The following is a 16,952-nucleotide window of genomic DNA, read 5'->3' on the forward strand; positions in this document are numbered from 1 at the left end:
ACTATACTTGTACTTCTTTGCGTGTGGTAATTGGCCACACCTTGCCACAGCGTAGTGTGGGAGGGGGGATTGTGGTTGGCCATCTGCACTTTTCAGATCCGGACTCGGACTTACATTAAATTAATTAAAATGATATGCAAGGGGATCGTTGGGTTGCACAAGAGCCAGCGGCAAAAGGTCCTTGCGTCCTTGGCAGTTGTTTAAGCCCAAAGGAGATCTCCCCCTCTTTATGGCTGTCTCCCTCTGGCACAGTATATGCAATCCATTCCATTTCATTCATTAAAGTAAAAGTGCATAAAATGCTTTCCATAAACGTGCCAGAAAAAAATAAGAGAACATACAACCCAAATCCAAAGCTCTTTTTTTGGGCCGCGTAAAGCTTTGCGGCTTAACCCACCTACAAACACACACACACACACACACGCAGACACTTAAACATGGTTATAGTGACACATACATTTGCATTTTATGACGCCATCGTTGGGATGCTTTTCCAATTTGTGCGGGATCTGAAGGGAAATAAAACAAGATGCAGCATCAACGCGCCAGCATCGCAGAGCATTAATAATGCAAAAAGGCAAAGCCGCCGCCTCAGCCCGCATAACCACCCACTCAACGACCCACCACCCTCTCCATTCAATGCCACACACACACACACACTCTCATCTGCAATGTAGCAAAAACCATGTCCGTGTGCCCCATCGTTAACAATAACAAATGCCAAAGGAGAGCAAAAGTTTCAGTTCGCAAAAAGGGGGAAAGGGGGAGGAAAAGCGCCGCAAAACAGTGGCACAAACAGAGGCAGCAACCGAGCCTGAAACCGAAGTAGTCTTCTAGGGGCACTGCTACAGTGCAGTTCGCTCGGTCTCGCCCCGCTTCCAGCCGCACGTACAATGCCCTGGAGGTCGTGAAAATATTCAGTAAAAGTTCCATCTTAATCATGGTGCCATAGAGAAAGTGCTCAAATTTCGAGTGTTATAAAACTAGTTTAATCACTGACTTAACTTAACTTCTCTAACTGTGGATTTAATCAGACAACAGCCAGTGCCAAAGGCAATCCAGAAGTGCAACCAATCACTTATTCATCTGAGTTGCCCCGAGTCCATGCCATGCAACCGCTGCATCTAAGCCTGAAGAAGTCCTCCAAGAAGCAAGCAGCTTTCGCGCTGTGCCACAGAATAAATAAAATAGTGCCAGTACCAGGTAAAAGCGCAAGGGAATAGAGAGATAAAGAAATACACTGAGAGATGGATGCCCGTGGAGCGGAGAGAAGTCTTCCATTTATTTTCGGTGCCTGAGATGTGCCAACTGCCTGTCCAAATGTATGTGTGTGTGGCAGTGTGTGTGTGTGGGGGGGGCTAGAGATGAATGCGTGAACGATCCAAGAAAAGATACATTAAGAATGAAGGAACACACTTTTGGGTTCAGAGAATGCTCTCTATGGAGAGATGTTTATCAAAAAAAACAAACAGATGGGGTGTTAAAAAGGGTCGCGGAATCTGAATTCGAATCCAAAATCTACAGTCGTGTCACGTCTTGGCCAGCATCTCGCTCTCACTTGCTCCGCTCACAGCATCGACAAATGGAATGTATCGTTTCGCTGAAAGTATATTTTATAATTGAGACAATCGCCTAAGCAAAATGATGTCATGGGTGGCACATACATAAATGGAGGGGAGGCACCGGAAGAACCTCTGCCCCTCTTCTCAGTCAGTCAGTTGGTGTGGCATGTGTGGCCTGTTCGGTTCGATTGCTTATCACCGGTCGCTCGATTGTTGTTTAATCGATTGCCAAAGTTGCGTGCCTGCTAAAATAACACTTATCCTTCACTCCCACCCAGCACGCATCCACTACGTTGACCTTGTCGAGGAGCAGCCAGCGGAGCAGGATCCGGAGCAGCACCTCCAGCCACAACCTGGCAGCAGTCGACTGGCGGCTGCCACAAGTAACGATGCCAGTGCCACGCCGCCACGTCACATCTCACCACACGGATCGCCGCAGCTGCAGCAGCGCCTGGGGAAGCATCTGAGCAAGTCCGCCTCGGAGTTGAACGGACACGACTGCCACAGCAACGAGTCGCCGCACATATCGCCCAAGCGGGCCAAGAGCGCCGTTTCCCAGCAGCTGGTTGGGGGTGGGGGCGTGGCCAGTGGCGTGGGCGTGCTGCAGAAGACGCACGGATTCTTCAACAATCTGCGGCACCGCTGGAGCCGCACCAAGAGCAAAGACCGCCTCGGGCGCAAGTCGCCGAGCGACTTCCTCGAGGAGAGCACGGACTATGCGGCGGACTACAGCTCGGAGAGCAGCTCCGTGACGCAAAGTCCCCGTCACCGGGCCACAACTATCGGCGGTTCGCCGCTGGCCCGCGAGTTCCGAGCCACGGCCAAGATGGCGCAAGTCATCCAGCGTTTTGGCGGCTCCATGGAGGGCCGCATTGACGAGCAGCCCGAAAACGCCAACGGCGCCGCCTGCAGTCCCGTGGAGCTGACTCCGCAGCAGCAGCTGGAGGCCCTGCAGGTGAGTGATGGCGGCTTCTGATTCCGGCTTGTTTACTCTCGCTTTCGATTGGCTTTCCTTTGGTTTAGTTTTTGTTTTGTCCAAACTCTGGCACTAACTCGGAAAATCTGCAATTTCCATTTTCGCTTCTTCTACGTCTTGCTCTGCTGCACATCTCTAACCTCTGCAACTGTCATCGATCTTCGATCATCGATCGTCGATCGCTTACCGATTACCGATTGTCGATTGGCAGGCCGAAGAACTGCGTCGCAAGCGGGAAGCTCAATTACGTCAATTCGTCTTCTTTCAGCTGCGCGTCCATCTCAAATCCGGCAGCGACCTGGTGGCCATGGACAAGAATGGTGAGCGGACAGAACCCTAGTGACGCTCCAGCCAACATCCCGCATCAAGACCCTCTCCCCTACTGCTCTAGACTCGAAGAAATATTTCTGATCATTTTTGTACACTTCAGAGAGTTTTTAGTGTTTAAGTAGTATGAAAGTTCTCTGTTGGGTAATTTCCATGATACAGAATCATTTCTTCGAGTGTAACACCCTCTCTTCATGTTTAATCAAGCACTTGGCACGCTGCACCAGCTGCTGCAACATTAATTTTCCTTTGTCTTTCGCCCTGCGACAGGACTGAGTGATCCTTATGTAAAGTTCAAGGTTGGCGGTCGACTGCTGCACAAGTCGCGCACCATACACCGCGACCTAAATCCCGTGTGGGACGAGGTGTTCATTGTTCCCGTCGAGGACCCCTTTCAGCCGATTATCGTGAAGGTGAGACATCCAACGCGTAGCCCCAACAGTTTCACAAACATTTTCACACGGGAAATATAGGCATGATATATACATATATGTATGTATCACTTAGCTGATTTTTGGTTATTTAAATAGATATGGCGCGGTTCCATAATTTGTCCATTATAGCCAAGAAATGATTTTCATCAGGGTAGCGTGGCCGAGCGGTCTAAGGCGCTGGTTTAAGGCACCAGTCTCCTCGGAGGCGTGGGTTCGAATCCCACCGCTGCCAGAAACAGCAATGTCTCTTTTTGTTTAAGTTGTTGTTCCAATTAAACCGTTAAACCATAAATGAATCTCTTACTAAATTAAAAGATTACAATTAGCTATTTTTAAATAATGTATAAATTCCCCATTGACTTGCGGCCGCTGCAAATCAAATCAATTACATCCTCAAGCTTCCTTTCTTATTTCTTAATAATTTCCTATTTGATTCAACTTCATGTCCGTAATGGGAATTTATAGTCCCTTAGAGAATTTCTGGCATTGGGATAATCCGAACACCAAATCAATTTGGCACTACCCTCAAAAATCTGAAGCTCTTTCGTACTAATCGAAATCAATTTCCGCCTTGGCCCTGTATCCCTTCCGTCCGGCGTTTAGGTCTTTGACTACGATTGGGGCTTGCAGGACGATTTCATGGGCTCGGCCAAGCTGGATCTCACCCAACTGGAGCTGGGAAAGGCCGAGGACATCCACCTGCAGCTGTGCGACACGGCCGGCCACGGGGAGCGGGCCATGGGCGAGATACTCATCAATTTGACTCTCTGGCCGCGTAGCCAGGAAGACAAGGAAATGGTGAGTGGCACTCATAAATCCCTCTATTCCATTCCAGTGTCGAGAGTTCGGAAACGTTTGACTGGGCCATCAATCAGCCGTTCTCTCGGTGGTTTTCCTTTTCCTTTCAACAAGGCGATTTCCTCGATACCTTTTGTGTGGCGGCACTCTTAATTGCCCCTCGGCACCCACCCACAGTCCCAACTTTGACTCTCTTCTGGATTGTGTGTGAAGACGTTTATTTATAAGCATTCATATTCGGTTACCCCTTAGCCCCCGCCCACCGACAAAGTTATTTATGACTCAACTCAAACTGAAATTAATAGACCTACATACATAGGTCCGGGTTCGGAGTGAGAGGCCCGGACTAATGCAAATATTTATGGAGCTTTATCTCTGCTACTCGACTGAGCCGAGAGCGGAACTAAATACCCGAACTGACTAGCCCGAATCTACCCCGTGAGCGGCTGTCCCCCCTCTCCACTCCACCATTGACACACTCATCGTGACTTGTGCAGTACGGGAGAGCAGAGCGGCACACAAAGCGCCGATCGCTGCATCGGCTTCGGCTCAACAAAGCTCCAGCATGAGCGCTGACAATTGCCATTGCATGTTATCTGGGGAGGTAATGAAGGCGATTTCAAAGTAAACATATGACAAAGTGGGAAAACACAATGGCAGACGCGAAAACAAAGTGAGAATAGAAGCGTTGATACCCTATGCAGATCAGGGGATAATATTTTGATAATGGTAGATAGAGTTTGTGGGTAGAGTAGATTGAGATGTTGGGCAGAGTTATATCCTCAGACTTCTATAGATATGCTCTTAAGCTCCGTCTAGCTAGCATACCTTTTAAGCTATTAGGGTATCTGCCTCGCAATCGCTCTGACTCGAGCCCAAGACCTTTGCCACTGCCTTTAGTCACTGCTTGAGCGTCGAAAGCAAAGCTGGGCTTTAAGTTTTGTTTTTTGTTTTTCGGTCTTCTGTTTTGTGTTTTCCCTTTTCGGTTTTCTGTACTTTGGTGTGTGGACTTGTGGGTAATGCTGGGCAGCAATTGGCCTGGATGCAAGCGGGCACCGCGCATGCTGCTCAAGCATGTGAGGCGGCAGCATGAGGAGCTGTGTGAACAACTGGAGCAGGGCTGCGACGACCTGATGGAGGTGCCTATTTGGAGTGGGGAGGAGGGGAAAGGGAGTGGGGATCGGTGTCCCAATTGAAAGCTAATCGGTTGGATTGTTGCAGCACTTTCAGCGCAACTCCAAACTGGCCGAGTCATCGAAGCGTCTGAAGTCGCAGATCTGGAGCTCAGTGGTCACCATTCTGCTGGTGAAGGCCAAAGATCTGCCGCTGGCCGAAGACGGCAGTAAGCTGATCGAGTCGCACTTCAGGTTCAGGTGAGTGCGATCTGCTTTGAAGTAACACACCTCCCTTAAACAGAGATCTTCCCCTCGGACATAGATTGGGCAACGAGAAGTACAAGAGCAAGTCTTCCTGGACGGAGCGCTGGCTGGAACAGTTCGATCTGCACCTGTTTGACGAGGACCAGAACCTGGAGCTGGCCCTCTGGAATCGGAACACCCTATACGGCAAGGCCGTCATCGACTTGAGCGTGTTCCAGCGCGAGACAACGCACGGGATATGGAAGCCGCTGGAGGATTGCCCCGGCGAAGTGCACCTGATGCTCACCATTAGCGGAACCACTGCCTTGGAGACGATCAGTGACCTAAAGGCGTTCAAGGAGGATCCGCGCGAGTCCCAGCTGCTAAGAGATCGTTATCGCTTCCTACGCTGCCTGCAGAACCTGAGGGATGTGGGTCATCTCACCGTGAAGGTTTTTGGGGCCACGGGCCTGGCAGCTGCGGACATTGGCGGCAAGTCGGATCCCTTTTGCGTCCTCGAACTGGGAAATGCCCGACTGCAGACTCAGACGGAGTACAAGACCCTTACGCCAAACTGGAACAAGATCTTCACCTTGTAAGAGCAATCGTTTCTCCATCCTGGTCTCCAATTCATTCAATACTCTTCCCCAGCAATGTCAAAGACATCACACAGGTTCTAGAGATCACAGTCTTCGACGAGGATCGCGATCATCGCGTCGAGTTCCTGGGCAAGCTCGTCATTCCACTGCTGCGCATCAAGAGCGGCGTCAAGCGCTGGTACACTCTGAAGGACAAGAATCTCTGCGTCCGAGCCAAAGGAAACTCCCCCCAAATCCAGCTGGAGCTGACTGTCGTCTGGAGCGAAATCCGAGCCGTTTGCCGCGCTCTCCAGCCAAAAGAGGAGAAGCTCATACAGCAGGAGGCCAAGTTTAAGCGCCAGCTCTTCCTGCGCAATGTCAACCGTCTCAAGGAGATCATTATGGACATCCTGGATGCAGCCCGCTATGTGCAGTGAGTGGGAGTTTCCCCAATCAAAACTGCTCTTCTAATTAGTCCCTTTCTTCTGATCTAGGAGCTGCTTTGAATGGGAATCTCCTGTGCGTTCCAGCATAGCCTTTGTCTTTTGGATTGTGGGCTGTGTCTATGGCGATCTGGAGACAGTTCCTTTGGTTCTACTGCTCATTATACTCAAGTGAGTGGATGTTTCTTCTATACCAAAGTATACCAAATTCATTGGTTTTTCCCTTTAGAAAGTGGCTGATTCGCATGATCACGGGCACGACAGACCCCTCTGCGGGGCACTATGACTACGAGTACGACGAGGACGACGAAGATGACAAGGAGAAGGAGGAGAAAAAGTCCATTAAGGAGCGACTCCAGGCCATTCAAGAAGTCTCCCAAACCGTACAGAACACCATTGGCTATCTGGCCTCCCTGGCTGAGAGCACCATCAAGTTAGTACTTCCACCCTATTATATACGCAATCGGTATAAACTCTGATTTCTCCGTATGAAGCACATTCAACTTTTCCGTCCCCGAGTTGACCTGGCTGGCCGTCGTTCTGCTTCTGGGCGCCATTCTGGTGCTTCATTTTGTGCCGCTGCGCTGGCTCCTGCTCTTCTGGGGCCTAATGAAGTTCTCGCGTCGCCTGCTGCGGCCCAACACTATACCGAACAACGAGCTCCTGGATTTCCTGTCCCGTGTGCCCGACAACGAGGAGATTGTGAGTAACTAGAGATTATCTGAATTTCCAATAACATAATGACAAATCCACAACAGAATCAATATCGAGAGCTGCCACCCTCGGCGCCCACCGATCAGACCCGCAGCAATCCAAAGAAAAAGCTCAAGGGCTCATAGTCTATAACCAGCGCTGATGCGGCAATGGCGATGGTGGCGCCGTTGCAGTCCAGCGCGATGATTGGAGGAGGCGGCAGGCAGCAGCTGATGCAGCGCTTCCGGGCCAATACCAACCAACTGAAGCAGAAGTTTGGCCAGGGCAAGAGCCTCAGTCTGAGCCACGGCGAAAGTAATTAGACACCAAAGTTAGTAGAGTTCGTTAGTTAGTTAAGGAGAGGGCAGCACCAAGACACAAAGTTCCACACTGAGACAGACATCCCATCCACTAAACTAGTACACTCAACGCAACTAAAACTTGACTCAATTAAGCAGCACAAAGTTCGCTTCACTTATTTTCTTAGCATTATATGAATATGAATATATATATAGGAAACTGAAACTATTTACACAGAAAGATATTGTATAGACACAAAAACAAATAGAAGATATTCAAAGTACCTAAGGTAACCCCTAACTCTCTCACTCTCTCTTTAAAAGATACATATATATTCGAATAATTACCAAGAAAAACTCAGAATGCTAACAACCAGATTCCTTTTGCGCGAATCCAAATTATTTATTGTGTACTCGTATTTCGATTTGTGATATTTTCCAAGAATTTTGCAACTTAGGCTTACTTACTTATGTGACTTAACCCCTGACGGAAGGAGGATCCTTCCCGCACTCCAATCTCCCTCGAATCCATTTAGAAATCAATTGCACTCGACTCGTTTAAGGATGCTTCTTCTTGATATACCTTTACAAATACCTTTTATATACATACCTAAACAAGACCTTATTAAATTAATTGTAATTATTTCACTCGAAGCAAATTGTTCAAAACATTTTTTAATATTTATATGAATTCCTACCTAATAATAATATGTCTAGGATAATCAGCTCGTTAAGGCCCCGCCCCGACCCAGCCATAAACACGATATTTGTGTAACAATTACAACTAATTGCAATTATAATCCACTCCGATCGATCGATTTGATACATTTTAGATAGTCAAACTATTTTATACCCCGCAGAAAGAGCAAGAACAAACGTTTTTATATACATACATACAACATACCAAACTCAATTAATTGATTAATTAATTAGCACCTAAGTTAAGTTTGTTATTTTTTTTCAATATATGTATACAACATCTCGACGGCAAAAATAATAAAACATATTTTTGGATTTCGCTCAAAATATAAAAAGTTCTTATGAAATTGTAAAGCTGTTTGAAGCTAGCCAAATACTTCTCAAACTGTTAAAAAAAAGCTTTCGTTCGCTTTGCTCTCCATTCTGTTGTTTCTCTGTTGATTTCTCCTGTAGTTCTACAGATTTACTTTAACATTGCAGTGGGATGAACGGAGCTTGGAGAGACGTATTATTAAAGAATGAAATCCAATGACCTGAGAGAGCATTTTAAGCTTCGACAACAGTGTTCATTCTATCAAGCTCTCTCACTCTCTCTCAACACGCGCTGGCAATACAGAGCTGCCGCCAAAAGCTTTTATGGTCTGATCGCCGTCCAGATGTTTGGTATAGTTTATTTCTTGGAGTGCGTAGTTAGTCTTTAATTTTAATCTTGGAAGTTCTTCTGAACACGAATTTCGTCACACACAAAGAAAAGTAGATGCTCATATAGGACAACATATCGCTCTCTTCATTGACTTTCGTTAGCGGAGGCGTTCAGACGGGTGCTGGGCCTCCCGAGTGGGTGTGTCAACTTGTCCAAGGCCAATGTCTCTAAAACTAAGAGCTTTTATGCTACGCAGTTAATATTTCTCGGCATTAATTATAGTAATTCACCTTTTATCTATCGAACTTTTTTGTTTTGCTCTGTTTACTTGAAAAGCTTTATCAATGCAAAAGCAGTCGCCATGTGGAAGCAGTGATAAGGTTTCGTTCGTAAATTTTATTTGCTGGGGTCTTGAAATATGGCAATAAATATTAATCCCATAGCTGTTTGACGAGTCTTATCAGCACTCGGGATTCCACTCGACAGACGATCGCCAGACCAGCCCACAACCCCCAGCCCCCAGGCCTGCGGTTACGCAATCGAAGAGAAGTTTTCCATACAATACGATAAACGAATACATCTTTAATATATATGTACGCGGATAAACAGAAAAAGTAATTGCACAGTCGTAATTGGAAATAGGGAAGCCCTAAGACCGCACTAACTTAGTGCTAAATGCAGGACTGGTTTGTGTTGGATACGGATTCAACTTCGCTATCAGTTAAAGTCTCTTAAGTAACTTAAACGCTGAACTTCTCCTTCTTCATTTGGTCGTACACCACGGAGAAGTCCTTGTTTCCCAGACCCTGGGTGCACAGCGAGGTGTAGATCTTGTGGGCCAGCGAACCCAGTGGAATCGGTGTGTTCGAGCTGTTGGCCACTCCAGAGGCCAGACCCAGATCCTTGGTGATCAGGGCGGAGGAGAAACCTCCGGCATAGTCCTTGTTGGCAGGAGCCGTGGGGCAAATGCCGGGCACGGGGTTGTAGATCTCAGAGGCCCAGCAGCGGCCAGTGGAGGAGTTGATGATCTCGGCGAAAACCTTGGCATCGAGGCCCTGGCGCACGGCCAGATTCATCGCCTCGGACACGCCAATCATAGAGATAGCGAGCATCATGTTGTTGCACAGCTTGGCGGCCTGTCCCATACCGTAGACGCCGCAGTGGGTGATGCGCTTGCCCATGCACTCCAGCACAGCTTTGACTGCGTTGTACTCGGCATCGGTACCGCCCACCATGAAGGTGAGGGTGGCCTGTTCGGCGCCGGGAACTCCTCCAGAGACGGGGGCATCGATGAAACGGGCTCCCTTGGCGCTGATGCGCTTCTGCAGAGTCTTCACCAGCTCCGGGGCAATGGTGGAGGAGTCGATGAAGATGGTGTCCTTGTTGACGCCATCGGCAGTCATCTCCTCGTACGATTTGTCCACAATGGCGTTGTTGGGCAGCATTGTGATGACAAAGTCAGAGTTCTGGGCCAGCTCCGAGGTCTTGGCGTAGACGGTGGCTCCCTTGGCCGCCAGTCCATCGCAGGCTGACTTCGAGATATCGAACACATTCAGCTTGTGGCCGGCCTTGATCAGATTGCTTGCCATGTTGGCACCCATGTTGCCGAGACCCACGAAGCCGATGTTCTTGCTGCCGCCCTGGGTGGACATGGCACGCACCAGAGTCTGGCTCCAGGCATTGAGCAGGGAAGGGGAGGATACCACACGAAGCGACATGGCTGGAGGAGTGGAGTGAAAATGTTATGTAATCGGTCGAAGCTTCCTCTCCGCAGAATCTCACCCACCTGTAGCACAAAAAATCTGTCTATAAGGTAACTAACTAAACCTGCGAACGATCGGACCACCAAAAGCAGACTGTTCTGGTCGCCCGCAGCGTCGCCGCCATCGAGTCACGTAATTCAACGTCGTTCCAGCAGCGGCGAATGGGTTGTCGAATCGTTCGAAAGTTCTCCATCTGAACAGGCGATTCCATGGAAAACACGTACTGTTGGCCACCCGACAACTCTGCTAGATCAAAGCTGAGGCGACTCTCCCTCTCTCTATTAATACTTATTTCTCGCTTGGCAAGCGCTTGTATTCCAGTGCTGCCGGCAAAAGCTCTTCGGGTTTACTCTGGTCATATGCCATTCCATCGGTTTGCTATAATATAATATATGTACATATGTTCTTATGGGCGACACGTGCCGCTGTTTTGTTTATCAGCATAGAGGCGATTAAAACTTTCCATTTCGTTTACTTTCGTTGACCTTCAACGTTTCTGGGGGGATGGTCCGGCCAGCGCACAGAGTGGGTGTGTCAGCTGGTCACAGTTCCTCTAAAACTGTAAGCTTTTTCTGTGTTGTAATTTATTGCAAAACGCTTTTTCGGCTGTTCTTGAATTTTGTTTACGTCTACTCTGCCTGTGTGCATTCCCCGAAACGAACTTTCGTCACCGGCCACCGGCCACCTTTTGCATTGGTTGAATTGAACGACAATTCGGGAATCGCTGCAATTGCGTGAAGTATCGTGCATAACTTAATTCGCACGCAAAGTTTCAAAACTATTGTTTTTAGTTTGCCCTCTCACAAAAGAGTCTTAAAACTTACAAACTGCGAGTTTGGAATAGTATTTCACTTAAGGTACCTACTTTTAGAGATCTTCTATCTCACTTATTACCAAGAAATTCTTTACAGTCAATTATATGAACTAAGAGCTTTTGAAGAATTTATCCTTAAATGTACCTCCTTACACCCAAAGGAAACAAATGATCCAGTGCTGGGAGGGTGTATTGGATTCGTCTTTCATAATTCACTCGATTTCTTTAATTGGTACTTTCGCACTACTCTTTTGCCTTCGAGCATTGCCAATACTTGTACTTGATCCCACAGTGAACAATTTGATGTTTTGCATTTTGTTTTCTTGGGCTATTTTTATCACAACTCGAGCTTCAATTCGCGAAGATATCTTTTTCACCCAAATTGTACAATGGTCATAAGGCTGGTTGTTGTTGCCTTTGCTGCTGTTTCTGCTGATTTTATTGTTGTTGTTTTTCTTCACATAAAAATCGGCATGCATGAAATTGCAACTGCTCGGCTCGGGCTGCGTTTCGCAAAAATCTCGACCAATTTGCGGCCCGCCTGTCGTGGCCTGGATCTTATGCAATCCGGACTTCGCTGTCAGCGCCTGCGTCGTCGTCAGCGTCAGCGCCAACATCGTTATGCTTTATCAAAAGAAAACAGCCCGAAAACCAGACTCGATTTCACCCCGAGGAGAACCCGCTGATGGCAAGAGAGGTAGCGCCGAGGTAGATCGGATCTCCCACCACAGATGATTTCTGTGATTTATCTGGGACAGAGCGTCTGCTCATGTGGGCTGGAGCCGCCGGCTGGCCTGGTTAAGTGAATATCATTTTGGGGAGTGGAACGAATTGGGACCGACCGCAACAATGACGCCAAATTGAAATAGGGGACATCATCTCTGGCCAACGCTCCCTTACATAAGCGAGTATCAACCGTTCGGCTTGTCAATTGTCAAAGTGACGGCACAAGGCAATGGCAAACACCTTATCTAACGCCATAAAGTGCAATTCAGCGTATGATTAACACGAATATGAACAACAATGACCCGGTGAGAGCGGGAGTCTCTATGAAACAATTCACGAGTACAGCTTACAACTCGAAAAGCCAAAGCCACCAGAAGAAGCAGCCATCCACAAGTACTCGTAAGTGAAGCATTAAAGCGCAGAAATTACAAGCATGAAGTGGAGTGTCTTTGGACCCCAGAGATGGGCTTGGCACTGTCCGTCTGTCCATTCATGTTTTGTGGCATTCGTGGATGTATACATCAAGTATACGCAGCGGTGTACCAAGCTCATTAGGCAGACATTAAGCATTTCTCCGCGCAGTTGTTGTTGCCACTAATTTCCATGTCAAAACACACACAGATTTCACTCAGAGCCAACAGCGCACCCACAAAAATAGCATGCACTTGAAGCCGCTGAAATAATTCAACTTGAAATTGAATTTTACTTGCTCGCAAAAATTGCATTATTAACACACTTTACAGTGCGCTTCGAAACTATAAAACTATTGTAAGGAAATGCCACATGACTAGGTACAATTTAATGGCAGACATAAGCCACAAAACAATTAAAATTAGATCTGATTATTGTTGGGTAACTGATTCGATAACTAACTCGAAAAGTAAGCGTTTATTGCTTTATCGATAACTTGTATCATTTCCTGGTGGATAATCTAAGGCTCTGCTTGAAAATCCAATATTCTTTCAACAAGAAACACTTTTCTCTGCACCTTCCGTAGGCCTTTTGGTTTAGATTCCATAGACTTACAATACCCAAACGCACTGTACCCAGCCACAATATGGGCTTGTCGGACGGAAGGTTTCTTGAACCCCGCTGAACTCTCTGCACGCAATTGGCTCGGCACCGGCGGCCGTGTCAAGTTGCAGCTATCTGCATGCCACAACGTAGATCCGTGACTCAGTGAACACTTCGAGGAGGAACGGAACGGAACACAATTATTTGCCAGCGATTGATTGTGTCATCGTGATCGACTACTGACATTTTCGGCTGAGCACTCGATTTCGTTTCATTTTCGCTTCATTTCCGGCCAGCACGTAATTGAAATTACATTAACCAAAGAAATTTTGGCAGTGAAACTGTTGGCCGATAATCGCTTTCATGGAGTTTTAATTATTTCCCTGAATTATCGCTGTAACTGACTCTGGGCTTTCGCTCTCCACCGTCCGCTCTCGTTTGGACCTACATTAACATGCCAGCTGAAGAGACCACTCCAAAGCCATATGAAAATGAAAAACTAACCAAAATAATAAGAGACCCGCGCACATCACATGGAAAATTGAAATGCAGTCGGAGTCACTGCAGGCCCATTTTGGGAATCGAAACGAAACAAAACGAAAGGAAAGGAAAGTGAAATTATAGCCGCTCCTCCCCGCTGTCTGTTTCAATGGGATTCAATTTGTTTTCTTTCGGTTTCTGAATCGTTTCTAAGGTTCGCGCTTTTTAATACGCCGCATGCATAATTATTATGCATCAATACATACATAAGCACATATGTATAAACGTTGCTATCTCTTCACTTAGGCCCCATTTGCCGACACCGTGGCCTATAGTTTCGATCCGCTGCAGTGAAATTGAAAAATCATTTTTGAAAGTGGTAAAATTATTCGCTGCCCGACAAAACACACATTCCATGTGACCGTTTAAAGCCAATGTTTTTTTGCCGTAATTTTTCCCACTCGCCTTGTTTTTGTTTTTGTTGTTTCTGCTTGGGGATTTGTTTTTTTTTTTTTGGTCACTATTACAAAATATTAATTGCAGAGTGAAGAGAAAGAAATGGAAGGTGGAAGATCTTAAGGCAGATGAAATGTTGGATACTCTTTCAGTGATGAACAAAAACAAGAAGAAGTAGCGGGATCTCCTTGTTCTCCTACAGAGCCTTCGTTAAAGTTCCATCTCTACAAGGCACTTGTGGTCTTTCCACGTACCACCCCTCAAAGTCAATATACCCTGCACTCTCCGAGACTCTTCCCCGTGCCCTCGTTACCATCATCAGCATCAGCATAAAAACCAACAGCTCGAGCGGCAGATAAATGTTTAGCTAACCCAAATCCACACACAAGGAAGGAAACTGCTGGGGCGCACAAAGGCACCAAGAGGCTGCTCTCCTCTGGAGGGGGTCGGGGGGGAGGGGACTGCACTGACGACAATCCAGTTTAGATTTCGACCACATTTTGACCATTGCACTGCACTGAGATGCAGCGGGAGCAGGAAGCGTTTTATGGCCAAGCAGCAGCAGCGGCAGGCATTTTGGGCATCACCCGGAGGCAGCAACAAAAAGTTGTCTTAGTTTCGTGCGCTTAAACTGCATTTGACTCTCGATGCGTCGACGCATCGATAAATGTCTCTCGACATCAGCCTCTTTCTCTGTTCCTCCTGTTGGCCTCCCGCCTTTGGCCAAATCTCGCCTGGCGAGTGCACTGGATTGCATAATGCTCGATATTTATGTCTTCTTGTCAATGTTGCATCAGCCAGCGCTCCTCCAGCTGCTGCTCAACTGCCATTCCAACACACAACCGCCAATGCCCGTCCTCCTGCTGCTCCACAAAGATTCTACCATTAATAAGGTTAAATTATGCCGAAAAAAAATAGAGAGACACGTACAGACGCAATTAAGTTGATCTACTTGGCGCTGTGGGAACACTTTGGCCACAGTTAAAGCGATTGACTCGAATTTTATGCAAATCTCGTTACTCTTTTCCGCATACGTATGGAAAAACAAGCAGAGGGCCTGGGAAAAGCCATTCATAAGCGGGGCTGAAGGTCGAATCACTGTGGCTGTTATTGCTATTATTGCTGTTAATGTTACATTTGCCATTTGGCATCGCCTTGGGCGTGTGGGATCGCGGCGGAGAGACACGCCACCTGTGAAAAGGTTAACTCTAATTGTTCTTTACCGATTCGATGCAATTGATTCCGATTGATTCTCGTGAGACTTTAGAAGTGAAAGTGCTTTGTTCTAGTCGCTCCCCCGCCAAAGAAGCTGTCAGCCAGCGGATGTTGGAGCTGGGCTGGTCACGGTTGAATGCTCTCCAGGCCGGGGTTTGATGGCCAAAGACTTCATCACATAACTCAGGCTGAAAAGTGAAAACCTTCCTCATACGTCATCGCAGCCCGCACATAACTCACGCCTACCCGTGGGGCAGGTGAGGCTTTATGACAAGTTGACTGATTGGATTTGTGGTGAAGCTGCTCAAACTGCCACTGCCACTGCCACAGCCGCTGTGGCTCCAACTCCTTCTCCTACTGCTGATGCCGCTGCCATGCGAGGCTGTCAATGCACTCTCAATTGCAAATTGCAAATTGAAAAAAGCAAATAAACTAGCAGGCAGACGGACAGAAAGACAAAGTCGCCTCTTGTTTGGGTTACCTAATGGATAATGGCCCGCCGCCGATGAATGAATGTTTCGCTCTGTGAGCTGTTATGCTAATTAACTCAATTTCCACGATCCATAAACGTCTCACTTAGACAATTGTTTGCTTAGCGGAAATTATGCGCCGCTGGGAATGAGAATATTTTAATTGCTTGATAGAAATATCTTCAGCAAAGGCCCCTTTTAAGGCCACATTCTTGCAGACCGTCAGAGGGCCAGTGCGAGTCGCGAGCCTTTGCCAACGACGCGTGGATACACTTAGTTTTGAAATGCTGGCCTGGTCATAACTGTGTTCATTCCATAATCGAAAACACACAACACAAGCCACAGGTCAATGGTTTAGTTATACCTTTCAATAAGTTTTAAGCAAAGACTATAAATAGCTTTGGGGCACTAAATAACGTTCAGGTCAGCTATTTATGTTTTAGTTTGGTAAATGATATCGCTCCTTATTGATTATCGATAGCAGACTTAAAGAGACAACAATTAAAGGCCCCATAGGAAAAATAATAGATTCTGTTTGTCATTTGCTTTATCTTTTCAATAGCCTCCGCCGAAGGACGCCCAGACATGTGCTGCAATATGAAAATCATGGATTCTGTACATTTGATGTTGCTCCGGTATTTAATCAATTTCCACACCAAATCGGTTTACAAACTCGACTTCATTCCAGAGTCTGCTGCTGCCCTACCCTACCCCATCGAAACACACCAAACAAACAATTCAATTAAACTCATAATGGAATCTAGTGTAACAACGAAATCAACTACAACGACGATGACGACGACCTTGAGTGTGCGGAGTGGAGTGGAGTGGAGTCTGAAAGCCAATTAAAGCTTGATGCACGGATCATAGCCATATGGCAATGAGTCAGAATTATGGAATTGTAGCTGCCGATATGCCTACTGAATCATGAGCGCGGATCGGTTGCAACTTGCAAGCAGCACAAAAACTTGTCACAGCAAATTGCAAAACTGGCACACTAAAAGGAACAACAGAGCACTGCAACGAGAAATACTAGTACTAGAAACATGTTGAATGGCGGCCAGACGACATTTATGGCCGAGCAGAGCTCAACTGATTTGCATTTAGGTGCCTTCTGGGGGCCTCCGTTAGTTTTGATTATCCACCACAAATTCACAAATCATGGGTGGATCTTTTGAGAGATCGGTGGTGGCAGCGAGCCAGG

At 47.0% G+C, this 16,952-nt stretch overlaps 2 protein-coding genes and 1 non-coding gene across 6 annotated transcripts; 2 read left to right on the plus strand and 1 right to left on the minus strand.

Annotated features, from left to right (window-relative positions):
- The first annotated feature begins 937 nt into the window (after positions 1 to 937).
- On the plus strand, positions 938 to 8,470 carry LOC108160604 (multiple C2 and transmembrane domain-containing protein). 4 transcript variants are annotated; one of them, XM_017294708.2, is made up of 12 exons: positions 938 to 1,203; positions 1,841 to 2,517; positions 2,750 to 2,858; positions 3,136 to 3,278; positions 3,903 to 4,097; positions 5,319 to 5,470; positions 5,535 to 6,050; positions 6,107 to 6,466; positions 6,528 to 6,647; positions 6,706 to 6,909; positions 6,971 to 7,178; positions 7,235 to 8,470. In XM_017294708.2, exons 1-12 carry the CDS (start codon positions 1,110 to 1,112, stop codon positions 7,313 to 7,315), a joined length of 2,859 nt encoding a protein of 952 aa, XP_017150197.1. In that variant the 5' UTR covers positions 938 to 1,109; the 3' UTR covers positions 7,316 to 8,470. The 4 variants fall into 4 exon arrangements, with proteins under 4 accessions (XP_017150197.1, XP_017150198.1, XP_017150199.1 ...); XM_017294709.2 differs by having other exon boundaries at positions 939 to 1,203; positions 2,807 to 2,858; XM_017294710.2 differs by lacking the exons at positions 938 to 1,203; positions 1,841 to 2,517; positions 3,136 to 3,278 and having other exon boundaries at positions 2,841 to 2,858.
- Trnal-aag lies at positions 3,450 to 3,531 on the plus strand. The gene has a single exon. It is a non-coding gene; the product is annotated as a tRNA-Leu (tRNA).
- Positions 8,471 to 9,367: 897 nt separating the features above from the next.
- Positions 9,368 to 10,705, minus strand: LOC108160705 (probable 3-hydroxyisobutyrate dehydrogenase, mitochondrial). Its single transcript, XM_017294875.1, has 2 exons — positions 10,597 to 10,705; positions 9,368 to 10,530 (listed from the first exon to the last, which is right to left on the minus strand). Exon 2 carries the CDS (start codon positions 10,526 to 10,528, stop codon positions 9,551 to 9,553), a length of 978 nt encoding a protein of 325 aa, XP_017150364.1. The 5' UTR covers positions 10,529 to 10,530; positions 10,597 to 10,705; the 3' UTR covers positions 9,368 to 9,550.
- Positions 10,706 to 16,952: the final 6,247 nt, after the last annotated feature.

This window comes from Drosophila miranda, chromosome 3 (genome assembly GCF_003369915.1).
Source record: "Drosophila miranda strain MSH22 chromosome 3, D.miranda_PacBio2.1, whole genome shotgun sequence".
NCBI lineage: Eukaryota > Metazoa > Arthropoda > Insecta > Diptera > Drosophilidae > Drosophila > Drosophila miranda.

What these genes read in the sequence shown, in the direction of transcription:
- LOC108160604 (XM_017294708.2), top strand. Translation starts at nt 1,110, where the DNA reads ATGCAACCGCTGCATCTAAGCCTGAAGAAGTCCTCCAAGAAGCAAGCA. An exon ending in GCCAGGAAGACAAGGAAATG is followed by an intron (nt 4,098 to 5,318) that starts GTGAGTGGCACT and finishes GGATTGTTGCAG; the next exon opens with CACTTTCAGCGCAACTCCAA. An exon ending in GATGCAGCCCGCTATGTGCA is followed by an intron (nt 6,467 to 6,527) that starts GTGAGTGGGAGT and finishes CTTCTGATCTAG; the next exon opens with GAGCTGCTTTGAATGGGAAT.
- LOC108160705 (XM_017294875.1), bottom strand. Translation starts at nt 10,528, where the DNA reads ATGTCGCTTCGTGTGGTATCCTCCCCTTCCCTGCTCAATGCCTGGAGC.